The 16,596-nt window shown below is 45.5% G+C and overlaps 2 protein-coding genes and 1 pseudogene across 2 annotated transcripts; all 3 read left to right on the forward strand.

Annotated features, from left to right (window-relative positions):
- The first annotated feature begins 5,892 nt into the window (after positions 1-5,892).
- LOC109882598 (hairy/enhancer-of-split related with YRPW motif protein 1) lies at positions 5,893-8,167 on the forward strand. The gene is made up of 5 exons (XM_031820847.1): positions 5,893-6,118; positions 6,345-6,420; positions 6,542-6,625; positions 6,779-6,860; positions 7,076-8,167. The coding sequence occupies exons 1-5, from the start codon at positions 6,030-6,032 to the stop codon at positions 7,699-7,701; spliced, it is 957 nt and encodes a 318-aa protein (XP_031676707.1). The 5' UTR covers positions 5,893-6,029; the 3' UTR covers positions 7,702-8,167.
- A 3,081-nt stretch (positions 8,168-11,248) lies between these two features.
- LOC116371814 (fatty acid-binding protein, adipocyte-like) lies at positions 11,249-12,786 on the forward strand. Its single transcript, XM_031820850.1, has 4 exons — positions 11,249-11,393; positions 11,491-11,663; positions 11,795-11,896; positions 12,587-12,786. Exons 1-4 carry the CDS (start codon positions 11,321-11,323, stop codon positions 12,638-12,640), a joined length of 402 nt encoding a protein of 133 aa, XP_031676710.1. The 5' UTR covers positions 11,249-11,320; the 3' UTR covers positions 12,641-12,786.
- A 456-nt stretch (positions 12,787-13,242) lies between these two features.
- On the forward strand, positions 13,243-15,180 carry LOC116371813 (hairy/enhancer-of-split related with YRPW motif protein 1-like; annotated as a pseudogene).
- Positions 15,181-16,596: the final 1,416 nt, after the last annotated feature.

Below are 16,596 nucleotides of genomic sequence, written 5' to 3' on the forward strand. Positions count from 1 at the left end.
AATGAATCCTTACCATGCAGTCAGTCAACACTCACTCACTCACACACACACACACACACACACACACACACACACACACACACACACACACACACACACACACACACACACACACACACACACACACACACACACACACACACGCACAACCACATACACGTACACACGCACACACACACACGCACACCCGCACCCCCCCCCCACCCCCCCCACACACACACACACTCCCTTATTCTCTTGCAGTTGTTGCATGACAGATATAAGATGTCTTGGTGGTGTGCACACAGGACGCAGGAGGCCTGTGAGTGCCGTTGCTGCCGACAGACCCCACAGTCGACACAGTAAATCAACCCTGGGAGGTTCCTGTGAGACTTACCTGCTGTGTGTGTGTGTGTGTGTGTGTGTGTGTGTGTGTGTGTGTGTGTGTGTGTGTGTGTGTGTGTGTGTGTGTGTGTGTGTGTGTGTGTGTGTGTGTGTGTGTGTGTGTGTGTGTGTGTGTGTGTGTGTGTGTCACATTCAGCCAGCTAGAGAGGGTCTGTAGACGGGTGGGATAACGCTCGCCGGGACCCGCTCACACGGAGATTGAATTACCACAGAATTAGCTCAGGGCTGTGGGAATCAGCACCTCCTGAACACACACACTCACTGAGACACACACACAAACACACACACAAACAGTCACTAAGGGAAACCTGAGGGAAGACTGAGGAAGGCAGCTGGGCACACGCCATGTCTCTAACAAATGCTTTCTGATAGCTTTTAACTTCCTGACTCTGCCTTGAGAACCAGTATGAGGCTCATGGTCCATGGGATTCTTGGATTAGTTCATTATTAATAGTTCTGGTGCCATATTTATATTTCTTTACAGTAAGGTCATAATATTACAATCATGTAAAATAAAGACGAAGCAAACGAACTAAGGGCAAATTATTGCAAATCAGAAGACCCTTTTGTTCCAATGCCATGAGGGCAAACATCCAAACATCCAGAAGAGATATGAGGGTTGAAATTGGTTTGCTGGGGAAAACAACAAAATTGGTTTGCTGGGGAAAGTAACATAATTGGTTTGCTGGGGGGGAAAGCAACAAAATTGGTTTGCTGGGGAAAGTAACATAATTGGTTTGCTGGGGAAAGTAACATAATTGGATTGCTGGGAAAAGCAACAAAATTGGTTTGCATAGGGAAAGTAACATAATTGGTTTGCTGGGGAAAGTAACATAATTGGTTTGCTGGGGAAAGTAACATAATTGGTTTGCTGGGGAAAGTAACATAATTGGATTGCTGGGGAAAGTAACATAATTGGTTTGCTGGGGAAAGTAACATAATTGGTTTGCTGGGGGGGAAAGCAACAAAATTGGTTTGCTGGGGAAAGTAACATAATTGATTTGCTGGGGAAAGTAACATAATTGGTTTGCTGGGGAAAGTAACATAATTGGATTGCTGGGGAAAGCAACAAAATTGGTTTGCTGGGGAAAGTAACATAATTGGTTTGCTGGGGAAAGTAACATAATTGGTTTGCTGGGGAAAGTAACATAATTGGTTTGCTGGGGAAAGTAACATAATTGGATTGCTGGGGAAAGCAACATAATTGGTTTGCTGGGGAAAGTAACATAATTGGTTTGCTGGGGGGGAAAGCAACATAATTGATTTGCTGGGGAAAGTAACATAATTGGTTTGCTGGGGAAAGTAACATAATTGGATTGCTGGGGAAAGCAACAAAATTGGTTTGCTGGGGAAAGTAACATAATTGGTTTGCTGGGGAAAGTAACATAAATGGTTTGCTGGGGAAAGTAACATAATTGGTTTGCTGGGGAAAGTAACATAATTGGATTGCTGGGGAAAGCAACAAAATTGGTTTGCTGGGGAAAGTAACATAATTGATTTGCTGGGGAAAGTAACATAATTGGTTTGCTGGGGAAAGTAACATAATTGTGTGTAAAGAACACAAATAATTCAGTACTAATACAGAAGGCCTTGACAGTAGTCAGTGTGAGGAGAACGGTTTGTGTCTGGCTAATGGAAACCATCTGATCACCAATCTTGGCTTGAGTATCCCAAATGGCACCCTAAAGTGTATATAGTGCCCTACTTTTGACCAGGGTAGTGCAAAAGTAGTGCACTATATATGGAATAGGGTGCCATTTGTTACGCATACCTAGTGTAGATGTAGCAGCACCACCGTAGAGCCTGATTAGGGCTAGCCGCTCCATAAACAGAGTTGGAGCGACGCCTCCTAAATCCACTGAAGCTCAGGGGAAAGTCACAGAGGGGCCATGTTCGGCTTCTGTCTGGGGTCAAGGTAAAGCAAGTGGTTGTCGTTGATCTGGCTGAGTTGTTAGGTCAGTGGACTGTCCTGCCAAAGGCCTGTCAGAACTCCCTAAGCATTCTGGAATACAGAGAGAATAACACAGGGAGGCTGTCCAGGGAGGCTGTCCAGGGAGGCTGTCCAGGGGAGGCCGTCCAGGTGACGCCGTCTAGGGAGACTGTCCAGGGAGTCTGTCCAGGGGAGGCTGTCCAGGGAGGCTGTCCAGGGAGGCTGTCCAGGGAGGCTGTCCAGGGATACTGTCCAGGGAGGCTGTCCAGGGAGGCTGTCCAGGGATACTGTCCAGGGAGGCTGTCCAGGGAGGCTGTCCAGGGAGGCTGTCCAGGGGAGGCTGTCTAGGGAGGCTGACCAGGAAGGCTGTCCAGGGGAAGCTGCAGAGGGAGACTGTCCAGGGAGACTGTTCAGGGAGGCTGTCCAGGGATACTGTCCAGGGAGGCTGTCCAGGGAGGCTGTCCAGGGAGGCTGTCCAGGGATACTGTCCAGGGAGGCTGTCCAGGGGAGGCTGTCTAGGGAGGCTGTCCAGGGAGGCAGTCCAGGGAGGCTGTCCAGGGAGGCTGTCCAGGGGAGGCTGCCCAGGGGAGGCTGTCCAGGGAGATTGTCCAGCGGAGGCTGACCAGGAAGGCTGTCCAGGGGAAGCTGCAGAGGGAGACTGTCCAGGGAGACTGTTCAGGGAGGCTGTCCAGGGATACTGTCCAGGGAGGCTGTCCAGGGAGGCTGTCCAGGGAGGCTGTCCAGGGATACTGTCCAGGGAGGCTGTCCAGGGGAGGCTGTCTAGGGAGGCTGTCCAGGGAGGCAGTCCAGGGAGGCTGTCCAGGGAGGCTGTCCAGGGGAGGCTGCCCAGGGGAGGCTGTCCAGGGAGATTGTCCAGCGGAGGCTGTCCAGGGAGGCTGTCCAGTGGAGGCTGTCCAGGGGAGGCTGTCCAGGGAGGCTGTCCAGGGAGGCTGTCCAGGGAGGCTGTCCAGGGGAGGCTGTCTAGGGGAGGCTGTCTAGGGAGGCTGTCCAGGGAGGCTGTTCAGGGAGGCTGTCCAGGGATACTGTCCAGGGAGGCTGTCCAGGGATACTGTCCAGGGAGGCTGTCCAGGGAGGCTGTACAGCAGAGAGACTGTACAGCAGGGAGGCTGTACAGCAGAGAGCCTGTACAGCAGGGAGACTGTCCAGCAGAGAGACTGTACAGCAGGGAGGCTGTACAGCAGAGAGACTGTACAGCAGGGAGACTGTCCAGCAGGGAGACTGTACAGCAGGGGGACTGTACAGCAGGGAGACTGCCCAGCAGGGAGACTGTCCAGCAGGGAGACTGTACAGCAGGGAGACTGTCCAACAGGGGGACTGTACAGCAGGGAGACTGTCCAGCAGGGAGACTGTCCAGCAGGGAGACTGTACAGCAGGGAGACTGTCCAGAAGGGGGACTGTACAGCAGGGGGACTGTACAGCAGGGAGACTGTCCAGCAGGGAGACTGTACAGCAGGTAGACTGTACAGCAGGGAGACTGTCCAGCAGGGGGACTGTACAGCAGGGGGACTGTACAGCAGGGGGACTGTACAGCAGGGAGACTGTCCAGCAGGGAGACTGTCCAGCAGGGGGACTGTACAGCAGGGAGGCTGTCCAGCAGGGGGACTGTACAGCAGGGGGACTGTACAGCAGGGAGACTGTCCAGCAGGGAGACTGTACAGCAGGGAGACTGTACAGCAGGGAGACTGTCCAGCAGGGAGACTGTACAACAGGGAGACTGTCCAGCAGGGGGACTGTACAGCAGGGGGACTGTACAGCAGGGGGACTGTACAGCAGGGAGACTGTCCAGCAGGGAGACTGTACAGCAGGGAGACTGTCCAGCAGGGAGACTGTACAGCAGGGAGAATGTACAGGGGCGCAGGAAGGGATATGACTGTTTTACACCACTGCATTACACACACATGTCAAGCTCTATAATTTGGCCAGTGTGGAAATGTAAGTATTTGCTGCAGTTGGTCAGGACTTGATGGGTGTGTGTGTGTGTGTGTGTGTGTGTGTGTGTGTGTGTGTGTGTGTGTGTGTGTGTGTGTGTGTGTGTGTGTGTGTGTGTGTGTGTGTGTGTGTGTGTGTGTGTGTGTGTGTTTGTGTGTGCAGCTGCTCCTTGGAATCAACTCCAAGTGCCAACAAGTTAACAACTGAGCTGATGGACAGGCCAGGGAAACAGGTGCTCTCCTCCAAGGTGCTGCTGGGTACAGAACAGAGACGGGCAGGGCAGAGACCTGCTCTAAGGTGCTGCTGGGAACAGAACAGAGACAGACAGGGCAGAGACCTGCTCCAAGGTGCTGCTGGGAACAGAACAGAGACAGACAGGGCAGAGACCTGCTCTAAGGTGCTGCTGGGAACAGAACAGAGACAGACAGGGCAGAGACCTGCTCCAAGGTGCTGCTGGGAACAGAACAGAGACAGACAACTGTTGACTCAACTCTGGAGAAACATCTAGTTTTGCCCATGGTAAAGATCTGTCAGTGTCATGCTTTTCTTTCTCCAATTACTGGCTGAATGTTTCCTAGGTGAGGGGTGCCATTCAGGCTCCTTGAGCCAGTCAATTCACCTGGTTGCTCTTCAGAACAGGGAACTTCATAGAAGTGCTTGGCCACTGAAGCAACCAGAGCCACTGAGGCCTCCAGTCCGATCAATGCTGCTGTTGACCCACACAGCTGACAGCATACAATGAACAACACACTCTGCCTAATGGCCCATGAGTCCTGTTACACACCAGTGAAGAGGGTGAGAGCTCTTGGGCTAATGGTCCCTGTGGCCCCTGACTCGGAGCTCAACAGGGGGGCTGAGGACCGACTGACAGGCTGGCTGCCTGGGAGTCTTGGTTTGAGCCTCAAGTGGCAACCCTATAGGGATCTGGTCAAAAGTAGTGCATTTTATGGAGAATAGCGTGCTATTTGGGACAAATCCTTGAGGAGGTTAAAAGTATTTATTGAATGGTGATTGAAAACATATTTTGTGGGTTATCTTAAAACTGCAATTATGTATCTTTTTTGGTTACTCGACCATATTCACATAGAAAATGGAGTTATAGATATGTAATTTTTGTTGAAAGCAAGTCTAAGAAGTGTTAGATCAGTTCTATGTGCGCTATTGCTATGCCTCCCGTTCTTAAGTTTCTAATTGGCTCACTCATCCCTCCCTCCTCTCCCTGTAACTATTTTCCAGGTCATTGCTGTAAATGAGAACCTGTTCTCAGTAAATGTACATTGTAAAATAAGGGTACAAAAAATGTATGAAATAAAATAAAACATTTCGGTGTTTGCGTAAACAGAAATTAGGCAAACTATTAGAATACAACATTTGTTTTTTTTGCGTAAAATGAAATTAGGCAAACTTAGAATTTGCTGAGCGATTTCTGCCTAGTGCATCTTTAACTAATGGTAGACCTACATTTGGAGTCTACGGATTATATTTGTGTCGCCCATACTGCTATTCAGAGAGGCCCCGCCATCATTGAGCGAAAACAACAAAACATATCACTCAAACGTCAGCTTGATTTTAATAGGCTTAGTACTTTTAAAGCCCGCCTATTCCCCGCCCCTTTCATTTTAAGCTACATGGTCTGAAAAGAATACCCTGAGAACAAGGCTTGACTTTAAACAGTTGCGCGGACACGTCGCTTTCACAGGATTTGCGGAGATCACATTGAGGGACAATCTATACTGAATATTGCTACTTGGGATTCTGGAGCAAAATGAGACGAAATCACAATTACAGCTGTTCATCTGATAGCGAACTTGATGACAATATAGAAGTGGAGAAGGACAGTGGTGACGAAAATGTGTATGTTGAAAATTCAGTAATGAAGAATAGGAAATATTTTAAATGAGAAAATCAATTTATTTGTCATTCTGATATAAGCCTAATGTGTATTTCTTTGTGGTAGGCTAATCTAAGTCACGCATCTCTACACAGTGTGTCTCTCTTGAAAAACAGGCTATGCGTGACAGAAGCCTATCGTCACCAATATGTTATTGAAACTGAATGAAAATTACTTTGATTATTTCAGAAACCTTGACTCTTCGCATGACTTGATGTCACCCCCGAAAACCACTCCAACTCAAGCCAGAAAACGACGCAGAGGAGTGAGAATTACATTTCTCTTGCATAATTATACACCATATATTGCCATTATTAAGGTTCACCATCACCTTGATATGCTGTCGGAGACGCAAAAATCTAATTATACCTCGCTCTCATCCACAGATTATTGAGAAACGGCGACGTGACCGAATCAACAACAGCCTGACTGATCTCAGAAGACTTGTACCAAGTGCGTTTGAGAAGCAGGTAGGCTACAGTACAATTGTATATACCATACAGACCTATTGGATTCAGAGTATATTCATCTCAGTAGTCAACTTCCGCCTTTTCTACATCTTTGGTTAGGACTGTTATTTTACAAGTAACACAATCTAATCGAATGTTTGCCTTTTGTCACAGGGATCGTCAAAATTGGAAAAAGCGGAAATTTTGCAGATTACTGTAGATCATTTGAAGATGATACATGCTGCCAGCGGACAAGGTGAGCCAATACCAAAACAATACAAAGATGTGATTTATGATGACAGCCTGTAAAAAATATGTAGTGATAGGGAAACTAATGCATATTTGTATGGAGCTAGCCATATCCTCCAAGCTCCACCACAGAATTAGACCAAGTCTCCATGTCCTTTAGTTCCTGTAGTGCTCTGTATACTCCTGTGTAGTTCCTGACCCTCTGCCTCCCTCTCCTGGTAGGGTATTTTGAAGCCCACGCCCTGGCCAAGGACTACCGCAGCCTGGGCTTCAGGGAGTGTCTGTCAGAGACGGCCCGCTACCTAAGCATCATGGAGGGCTGGAACAGTGTCGACCCACTCCGCGTACGCCTGGTCTCTCACCTCAACAACTACGCCTCTCAGAGAGACATCCACACTGGATTGACTGGACACCCTGGACAACTAGCCTGGGGCTCCGCTTTGAGGACACCCTCCGCCCACCTGCCACGCCCCCTCTTACCACTTCCCCAGGGACGGACACTAGCCCACCACAGTACCAGCAGCCCACCCTCCTCCTGCTCCATCTCCTCCTCCTCCACCTCCTCCTCCATGTCATCCCCCTGTTCTACTGATACCTCAGTGACCTCCAGACTCAGCGTGACGGCCCCCTCCGAGGCACTCAGGGTGCCCCCCAATGACAATCTACCCCTGGGGCTGGCCCTGTCAGTCTCAGCCTCCAAGCTCTCCCAACCACTCTCCTCCCTGTCTGCCTTGTCCTTCACTACTTTTCCCCTAGTGTCCCCGGCAGCCCTCAATTCATCAGGCTCCTCCACAGCCCTGAGAAATCAGCCTTACAGGCCCTGGGGGACTGAGATCGGGGCCTTCTGAACTCTTGTGATCATCAGAACCGGAAGGCAACAACTTAGATCCCCGCCAACCTGCCTCCCCCCAATCTGCCTCCCCCCAACCCGCCTCCCCCCAACCCGCCTTTTATCATGAATAATTAATGTTAAATGTTGTTGTGAGCCCAGGTATGGCCTCCAAGGTAGGAAAGGACTGACTATTGTTTCATGACCACAAAACTGATTTCATTTGGTTTATTATCAGAGTGCACTAAGAAGGATTTTGGGGTATTTGTAGGTCAAATATAATATTGTAAAAATAGAACTCCTGCAGCTTTGAAAGAGAACAAATACACCTGCAATGTATCACAAATAGAGTTAAACATGAACTGGATCTGCTAATACATTAGTTATGTCTATATGGGATTGTCGAACATGCTTTATATAGAAAGCAACTTTGAAAAAATGTAGTTTTGTAATATTTTTGTACCAATAAACTGAGTTTGTAAGAAGATGCTGTTTTTTTAATCAATGCTCAGGATTCATGTGTTTAACCTATGAACTGTTGTGGGGTTTAGATTATGTTGTCCACTTCCCACATCACTTCAAATAAACTCATTTATCAGTTTCAACTGTGTCACGGCTGGCTGGGTGTGTAGCGAGGAATCAGGCGCAGAGAGCAGCGAGGTTCAGGGGAAAAGTGCACTTTAATACGGCACCAAAATGAAATGCCCAACACGCAGGGAGCAAACACTGACCAACCCAAACCAACGGGTAACAAGGTCCAGAGCACGAACAACACCGACGAAAACAACGTGAACATCAAAATAACCCCGCACAATAAAGGGGCGGGTTCCATACGCTAAATAGGAAAGACAATCAAGCACACATAAAATAGGAACAGGTGTAACGAATGAGACAAAACTAACCGAACATAAAAAGGGATTGTTGGCGGCTAGTAGGCCGGTGACGAAGACCTCCGAGCACCACCCGACCAGGCGGGGGAGCCAACTTCGACGGGAGTCGTGACAAACTGCCCTTTTTCTTGGTTTTTGGTGAATGAAGGAGTTGCATACAGATGTTGGCTCTTCATTTGATCACTCTTCTGTTGCTGAGAATTGTCCTACACAGCAGGAAATTCAAACTTGTAGTGTATTTGAGTTTTATAAAGACTTCTAAAGTGTAATTCCGACATTGAAATTTCAGACTTGATTTGCCCTGCAGAAAAAGGTATCAACCCCTACAAAAATGTCCATTAATTATAATCCACATATTTCACATTTTCTGTTGCTGCAGGATTATTTTCCTATTGTAACAAACTGGCTCAAATTAAGATCCTACATCTGTCTGTACTATATGTTTTATATATGAGCAAAGTGGTAGCTAGCAGTAATATAGCAGAGAATCTGACTGACTGACTAGCTGGCTGGTTGTAATCTCTTGTGGACAGACGCAAGATTGTGTTTCTGGGTTGACGAGATTAGGGTTGGTCGAGACACAGTCTCCAAAACTTAGTTTTAGTGCCATTGTTGCCTCCATGAATACCCAGGAAGTGATTAAAAGGAAATCCTTGAGGAAATCATCGATGCCCCTTGACCCCACTCATATGGACTGGCCTGATCTGACCTCACTAATATAGTCTGGTCTGACCCCACTAATATGGTCTGGTCTGACCCCACTAATATGGTCTGGTCTGGGCAGGAGACTATTGTGTGGCCAAGATTGAGGTATAGATGGCAGCTGGATGACACATACTGAAGCCTGTAGACAACAGTAGATCACTTTTGACTAGGGCTCATGGGGTTCTGGTCAAAAGTAGTGTACAGTAGGGAATAGGGTGCCATTTGGGACTCAATCACTCAATGTGCCCTTTAAGTTCCTGCTGTAGTAGTATGCAATGTATCCACTAGAGACTAGTGGATAGCAGTAGAAAACTAGTGATGGAGACTAATATCCCCTATGGGAAAAATGAATGGTGGAAAAATGTTTGGAACCATTTCCCTGTTTGACCTCTAAGTTTAATGGGTATTATGACACCTCCACCGTGGGGCTTCTCTGTCCAGTATCTGTGGTCTTTGCCCATCTTCATCTTTTATTGTCTTAGATATGGCTTTTTCTTTGCAACTCTGCATAGAAGGCCAGCATCCCGGAGTCGCCTCTTCACTGTTGACGTTGAGACTGGTGTTTTGCGGGTACTATTTAATGAAGCTGCCAGTTGAAGACTTGTGAGGTGTGTGTTTCTCAAACTAGACACGCTAATGTACTTGTCCTCTTGCTCAGTTGTGCACCGGGGCCTCCCACTCTTTCTATTCTGGTTAGAGCCAGTTTGCACTGTTCTGTGAAAGGAGTAGTACCCAGCGTTGGAAGAGATCTTCAGTATCTTGGCAATTTCTCGCATGGAATAGCCTTCATTTCTCAGAACAAGAATAGAATTTCAGAAGAAAGGTCTTTGTTTCTGGCCATTTTGATGATGCTCCAGACACTCAAATGATGATGGTCCAGACACTCAACTAGTCTAAAGAATGCCAGTTTTATTGCTTCTTTAATCATAACAACAGTTTTCAGCTGTGCTAACATAATTGCTAAAGGGTTTTCAAATGATCAATTAGCCTTTTCAAATGATAGACTTGAATTAGCTAACACAACGTGCCATTGGAACACAGGAGTGATGGTTGCTGATAATGGGCCTCTGTACGCCTATGTCGATATTCCATAAAAATTCTGCAGTTTCCAGCTACAATAGTCATTTACAACGTTAACAATGTCTACACTGTATTTCTGATCAATTTTATGTTATTTAAATGTGCAAAAAATGTGTTTGTTTTATTCACAAACAAGGACATTTCTATGTGACCCCAAACTTTTGAACAGTAGTGTATATATTAAAATAAATAAAAAAGTGAAAAATATTTGAATTTATTTAAATGTTTTTATGAATATCGCTAGCAATAATGGAATAAACAAAATGTGTATTATATACCCACAGTAGAAAAGATGAGAATATATTATTTTATAAATGTGTATGTTTTTTCCCTCCAATTCCTATTATTGAGCAAATCACCCTTTCAAAAATCACCCTCAAATAGGCTCCCATTGCTTCAAGGGCCGCTGGCTGCTGATAGGCTTTCTTGACTTTACATCCATTTTTGCCAACACATCCTTGTTGTCTTTAATCTCTGTTTTACCAGCTAAACAGCTGCTCTTAGTGAAAATGTTTTTGAGTTACCTTTCTAGCTAATTGGCTATGTTAGGGTTTACACGTTCTCTTCCAATTAGGCTATCATGTGTTGAGGTCAAAACTATCAACCAAATCTATTGATTTGAAAATGTTGATTACTTCTCCTTGACATTATCATTCACCAGATGATAAGACAAGATACAGAATATTATGTGATTGGGGTTCCTTGGTCTCCGGTTTGCCTGGCAGGGGGTCCCTGGGTAAGAAAATGTTGAAGACCCATGTCAAAACAGTGCAGTCTGAGTCCCCGCCCCTCATCCTCTCTGTTGCCATGGAAGCACCAGATATAGCACTTGATTGGCTTGCATGGGTAAGCACGTGCTAGATGAGGCTTCAAATATGACAACAAGCCCATATGTAATTATTGCAGAGTCGAAGCAGTGTGAGTTAACGTGGTTTGTGGTGTTGATTAGCTCAAATTTACAACATGGTCGAGGCATTCGTTGGAACTTGGAAGATGACTTCCAGCGAGAATTTTGATGAATATATGAAGGCAATAGGTGAAGTCTTACCTTATTAAATAAAGCAGTTTTTTTTTATGAAAGACATCTAGAACCTTACTAAAGTTGATTAGATAAATATCCGTTTGTTTCACAGGTGCGGGTTTTGCTACTCGGCAGATGGGGAATATGGCGAAGCCCAATTTGCTGTTCAGCATCGACGACGGTGTAATATCAATGAAATCCCAGAGCACTTTCAAAACCACAGAGGCCAAGTTTAAATTGAATGAAGAATTCGACGAGATGACTGCAGATGACAGGAAAACCAAGGTGGGTGCAGGAGCCACACTATAGACATGCCGGTTGTTACAGTAGTGTGGCTTCCAATTTATTTTTTCTTAAATGTAATTTTACTTTAACATTTAGTGAGTTGTGCTCTCCTGACACTACTCTATTTCAAGACTCTGATGACCTTTGAGAACGGAAAACTGGTACAGAAACAAACTTGGGACGGCAAGACTACCACGCTCGAGCGCGAGTTGCAAGATGGAAAATTGATTGCGGTAAGGTTTAATGTCTTGCTTGCTATTCCCTTCTGTGCTTGGTTTGACATAAAATATGCGTTTTTCATAAGCCTATTTTGCAATGTCCATGCTTGATATTGCAATATTGTTCAATGTTGCATGTGATCATCATTATGCAGTACACGTTATGTTGTAAATTGCGTTCTCCCGGGGTACCAGCAAGGATGGCACGCGTTTTTACGCGCGAACGTGTTCAAAATGTCCTTTCTAGTTTTTGCTGGGAAGCGTGGCTTGATAAGCACTTGCAGTCATGTGCAACACTACTTAATTATTTTAAACTAATTGATTCATTGCTAATAAACCCAATGATTTACATAAACCTGGGATTGCTGCTGCATGTGTTGGCATTGCCATTGCGAGGCTTTACTGCCACCGGTCCGCCATATGCACTATCCAGTAGGACCAGTCCTCCATAGGAATGAATGGAATGCATGTTTTTTGGGGGGTTGAGGGTTGTAGTGGGTACAGTAACATCAGTTTCCTTAAAGTAATTTATAATGCATTATTTAGCTCACATAATGTAAAGTGCCTGTTATAGAATAAATTAATATAGATTCCAACAGGTATTTGGTGATTTTCATCACTGAATGTATCATTACATTTTGAGTTCTCAGTTCTGACACTTGTTGTCATTGCATGACCTAAAGCATGTACTGCTCTCTTTTCTAGAAATGTGTAATGGATGATGTGGTGGCACTGAGGACCTATGAGAAAGAGGTGTGATTCCAGTTTGCTGAATTGAAGACCCCCACCAGCAAATCAAAAACATGCATGTTATCTGTTCAATACCTACCATGTTAAATTCACTGACTCCATTGGTACTCTAATCCCATGAAGCTTTCAATAAAGTCAGTTCTGCTTTGTGAAAAGTGGTATTTCCTTCATTGCAATATGTAGGCCAGTTTGTTGGCTAAGGCCTATTCAGCTAACTTAATCCATGTGGATACAAACGGGCAAATCTCTGGTCTATCCTGAGTACTTCGGTTGTAGGTGGTGCTAACATTCAAGACATTTCGGTGTCAATTTATTGGAGAAAAATTGATGTTTGCTTACTTTGAGCACGCTACACTGAGTTCACGGCAAAATACATTGATTTCACACTACCTATTTTGAGAACTGGTGACCAAGTAGAAATGTCCAACTGACCATTTGTCTAAGATGAAAAAACTGCCATGACTGACTAGTGGGTTAACTAAACCCTGGATGCCTTCATATTAGCGTCCTGCTGCTAACTAGCTATTACACAACTTTAAAACCAGAATTTCTTTGCCTATTTAGGACTGATCTATTCTGAACTTTTCAGCAGCATTCAGGTGCTTCTGAATATGACTACTGGGACCAGTGGTCTGCCCAGTGGTGCTGTTTGTTCCAAGTGTCTCTAGGAAAGGTGCTACTTTGATTATTTCAGAACATGACTTGATGTCACCCCCGAAAACAACTCCAACTAAAGCCAGAAAACGATGCAGAGGATTGAGTATTCCATTACTCTTGCATAATTATGCACCAAATATTGCCATTGAGGTTCACCATCGCCTTGATATGCTGTCAGAGACTCCAAAATCCTACCTCTCTCTCAGCCACAGATTATTGAAAAACGGCGATGTGACCGACTCAACAACAGCCTGATCTCAACACTTGTGCGTTTGAGAAGCAGGTAGGCTACAGTACAAGTGTGTGTGTGTGTGTGTGTGTATATATATATATATATATATATACCATACAGACATTAGATTCATAGTATCTGTCAACTTCCGCCTTTTCTACATCTTTGGTTAGGACTTATTTTACAAGTAACAGTCTAATCGAATGTTTGCCTTTTGTCACAGGGATCGTCAAAATTGGAAAAAGCTGAAATTTTGCAGATTACTGTAGATCATTTGAAGATGATACATGCTGCCAGCGGACAAGGTGAGCCAATACCAAAACAATACAAAGATGTGATTTATGATGACAGCCTGTACAAAATATGTAGTGATAGGGGAACTACTAGAAAAACTTCTGCATATTTGTCGGGAACTAGGAATATCCTCCAAGCTCCACCACAGAATTAGAACCAAGTGTCTCCATGTCCTTTTGTTCCTCTAGTTGTCTAGTGCTCTGTATACTCCTGTAGTTCCTGTTCCTGACCCTCTGCCTCCCTCTCCTGGAAGGGTATTTAAAAGCCCACGCCCTGGCCAAGGACTACCGCAGCCTAGGCTTCATGGAGTGTGTTAGAGACGGCCCGCTACCTAAGCATCGTGGAGGGCTGGAACAGTGTCGACCCACTCCGCGTACACCTGGTCTCTCACCTCAACAACTATGCCTCTCAGAGACATCCACACTGGATTGACTGGACACCCTGGACAACTAGCCTGGGGCTCTGCTTTGGACACCCTCCGCCCACCTACCACACCCCCTCTTACCACTCCCCCAGGGACGGACACTAGCCCCCCACAGTACCAGCAGCCCACCCTCCTCCTCCTCCTCCATGTTCAACTGATACCTCAGTGACCTCCAGACTCAGCGTGACGGCCCCCTCAGAGGCACTCAGGGTGCCCCCCCAATGACAATCTACCCCTGGGCCTGGCCCTGTCAGTCTCAGCCTCCAAGCTCTCCCAACCACCACCCCTCCTCTCCTCCCTGTCTGCCTTCTCCTTCACTACTTTTCCCCTAGTGTCCCCGGCAGCCCTCAATTCAGCAGGCTCCTCCACAGCCCTGAGAAATCAGCCTTACAGGCCCTGGGGGACTGAGATCGGGGCCTTCTGAACTCTTGTGATCATCAGGACCGGAAGGCAACAACTTAGATCCCCGCCTCCCGCCAACCTGCCTCCCGCCAACCTGCCACAAACCCAGCAGGAGTACCTGGCTGTCTCATCTGTTTTTCCCCTCTGGCAATGAGGGGGATGAGGTAGGCTAATGCCACCTCCCTTGGTCAGTATTGCTGTAGAAAGGAACATGGATAACAGTGTTCTATCCTATATGTTTTTATCATGAATAATTGTTAAATGTTGTTGTGAGCCCAGGTATGGCCTCCAAGGTAGGAAAGGACTGACTATTGTTTCATGACCACAAAACTGATTTCATTTGGTTTATTATCAGAGTGCACTAAGAAGGATTTTGGGGTATTTGTAGGTCAAATATAATATTGTAAAAATAGAACTCCTGCAGCTTTGAAAGAGAACAAATACACCTGCAATGTATCACAAATAGAGTTAAACATGAACTGGATCTGCTAATACATTAGTTATGTCTATATGGGATTGTCGAACATGCTTTATATAGAAAGCAACCTTGAAAAAATGTAGTTTTGTAATATTTTTGTACCAATAAACTGAGTTTGTAAGAAGATGCGTGTTTTTTTAATCAATGCTCAGGATTCATGTGTTTAACCTATGAACTGTTGTGGGGTTTAGATTATGTTGTCCACTTCCCACATCACTTCAAATAAACTCAAATCATTTATCGGTTTCAACTGTGTCACGGCTGGCTGGGTGTGTAGCCAAGATTGAGGTATAGATGGCAGCTGGATGACACATACTGAAGCCTGTAGACAACAGTAGATCACTTTTGACTAGGGCTCATGGGGTTCTGGTCAAAAGTAGTGTACAGTAGGGTATAGGGTGCCATTTGGGACACAGTCACTCGATGTGCCCTTTAAGTTCCTGCTGTAGTAGTATGCAATGTATCCACTAGAGACCATTGGGTGACAGTAGAATACTAGTGTTGGAGACTTGCTGCAGCCACATCATTAGTGTAAAGGTTTAAAGCGTCCCAGCGGAAAGAAAAAGCGTAAAATCTCTAAAACCTCAAGATTTCTCTTCCCTCCCCTGTTCTCTACAATCTGTTACTGAGTCAGACAAACTTTGTTGGATGTGGATGTGGAAGGTTGTTCAATATGGTGTTCACTGGCTCCATCTGCTGGCTCAATGGACCTCACTGCTTTACAATAGAATAGAACAGGACAGAACAGAGTAGAAGAGAATAGAACAGAAGAGAATAGAACAGAAGAGAATAGAACAGAAGAGAATAGAACAGAAGAGAATAGAACAGAAGAGAATAGAATAGAAGAGAATGGAATAGAACATAATACCCATTAAAACTAGCGGTCAATCAAGGAAATGGTTTCAATAATTTCCCCACCATTAATTTTTCACAGAGGATTTTAGAAGCATTTCCCGGTAAAGTCTACACTTGTTGTATTCGGTGCATGTGACAAATAAAGTTTGATTTGATGTCTAGTTTAATGCTAATTCGCATTTTAGAATCTGAGAGCAAATAGAGCAGAATATATTGATGAAAGTCACCTTGTCCGAGAGAGATTGAAATGGTTATCAAAACGTCACACCAGGGGAAGTCTACACGATACACAGCCCTTATTTGAAGTGTTTCTAAAATCCCCTATGGGAAAAATGAATGGTGGAAAAATGTTTGGAACCATTTCCCTATTTGACCTCTAAGTTTAATGGGTATTGTGACACCTCCACCGTGGGGCTTCTCTGTCCAGTATCTGTGTTCTTTGCCCATCTTAATCTTTTATTGTCTTAGATATGGCTTTTTCTTTGCAACTCTGCATAGAAGGCCAGCATCCCGGAGTCGCCTCTTCACTGTTGACGTTGAGACTGGTGTTTTGCGGGTACTATTTAATGAAGCTGACAGTTGAAGACTTGTGAGGCGTCTGTTTCTCAAACTAGACACGCTAA

The sequence above is a fragment of the Oncorhynchus kisutch genome, unplaced genomic scaffold (genome assembly GCF_002021735.2).
Source record: "Oncorhynchus kisutch isolate 150728-3 unplaced genomic scaffold, Okis_V2 scaffold3711, whole genome shotgun sequence".
Lineage (NCBI taxonomy): Eukaryota > Metazoa > Chordata > Actinopteri > Salmoniformes > Salmonidae > Oncorhynchus > Oncorhynchus kisutch.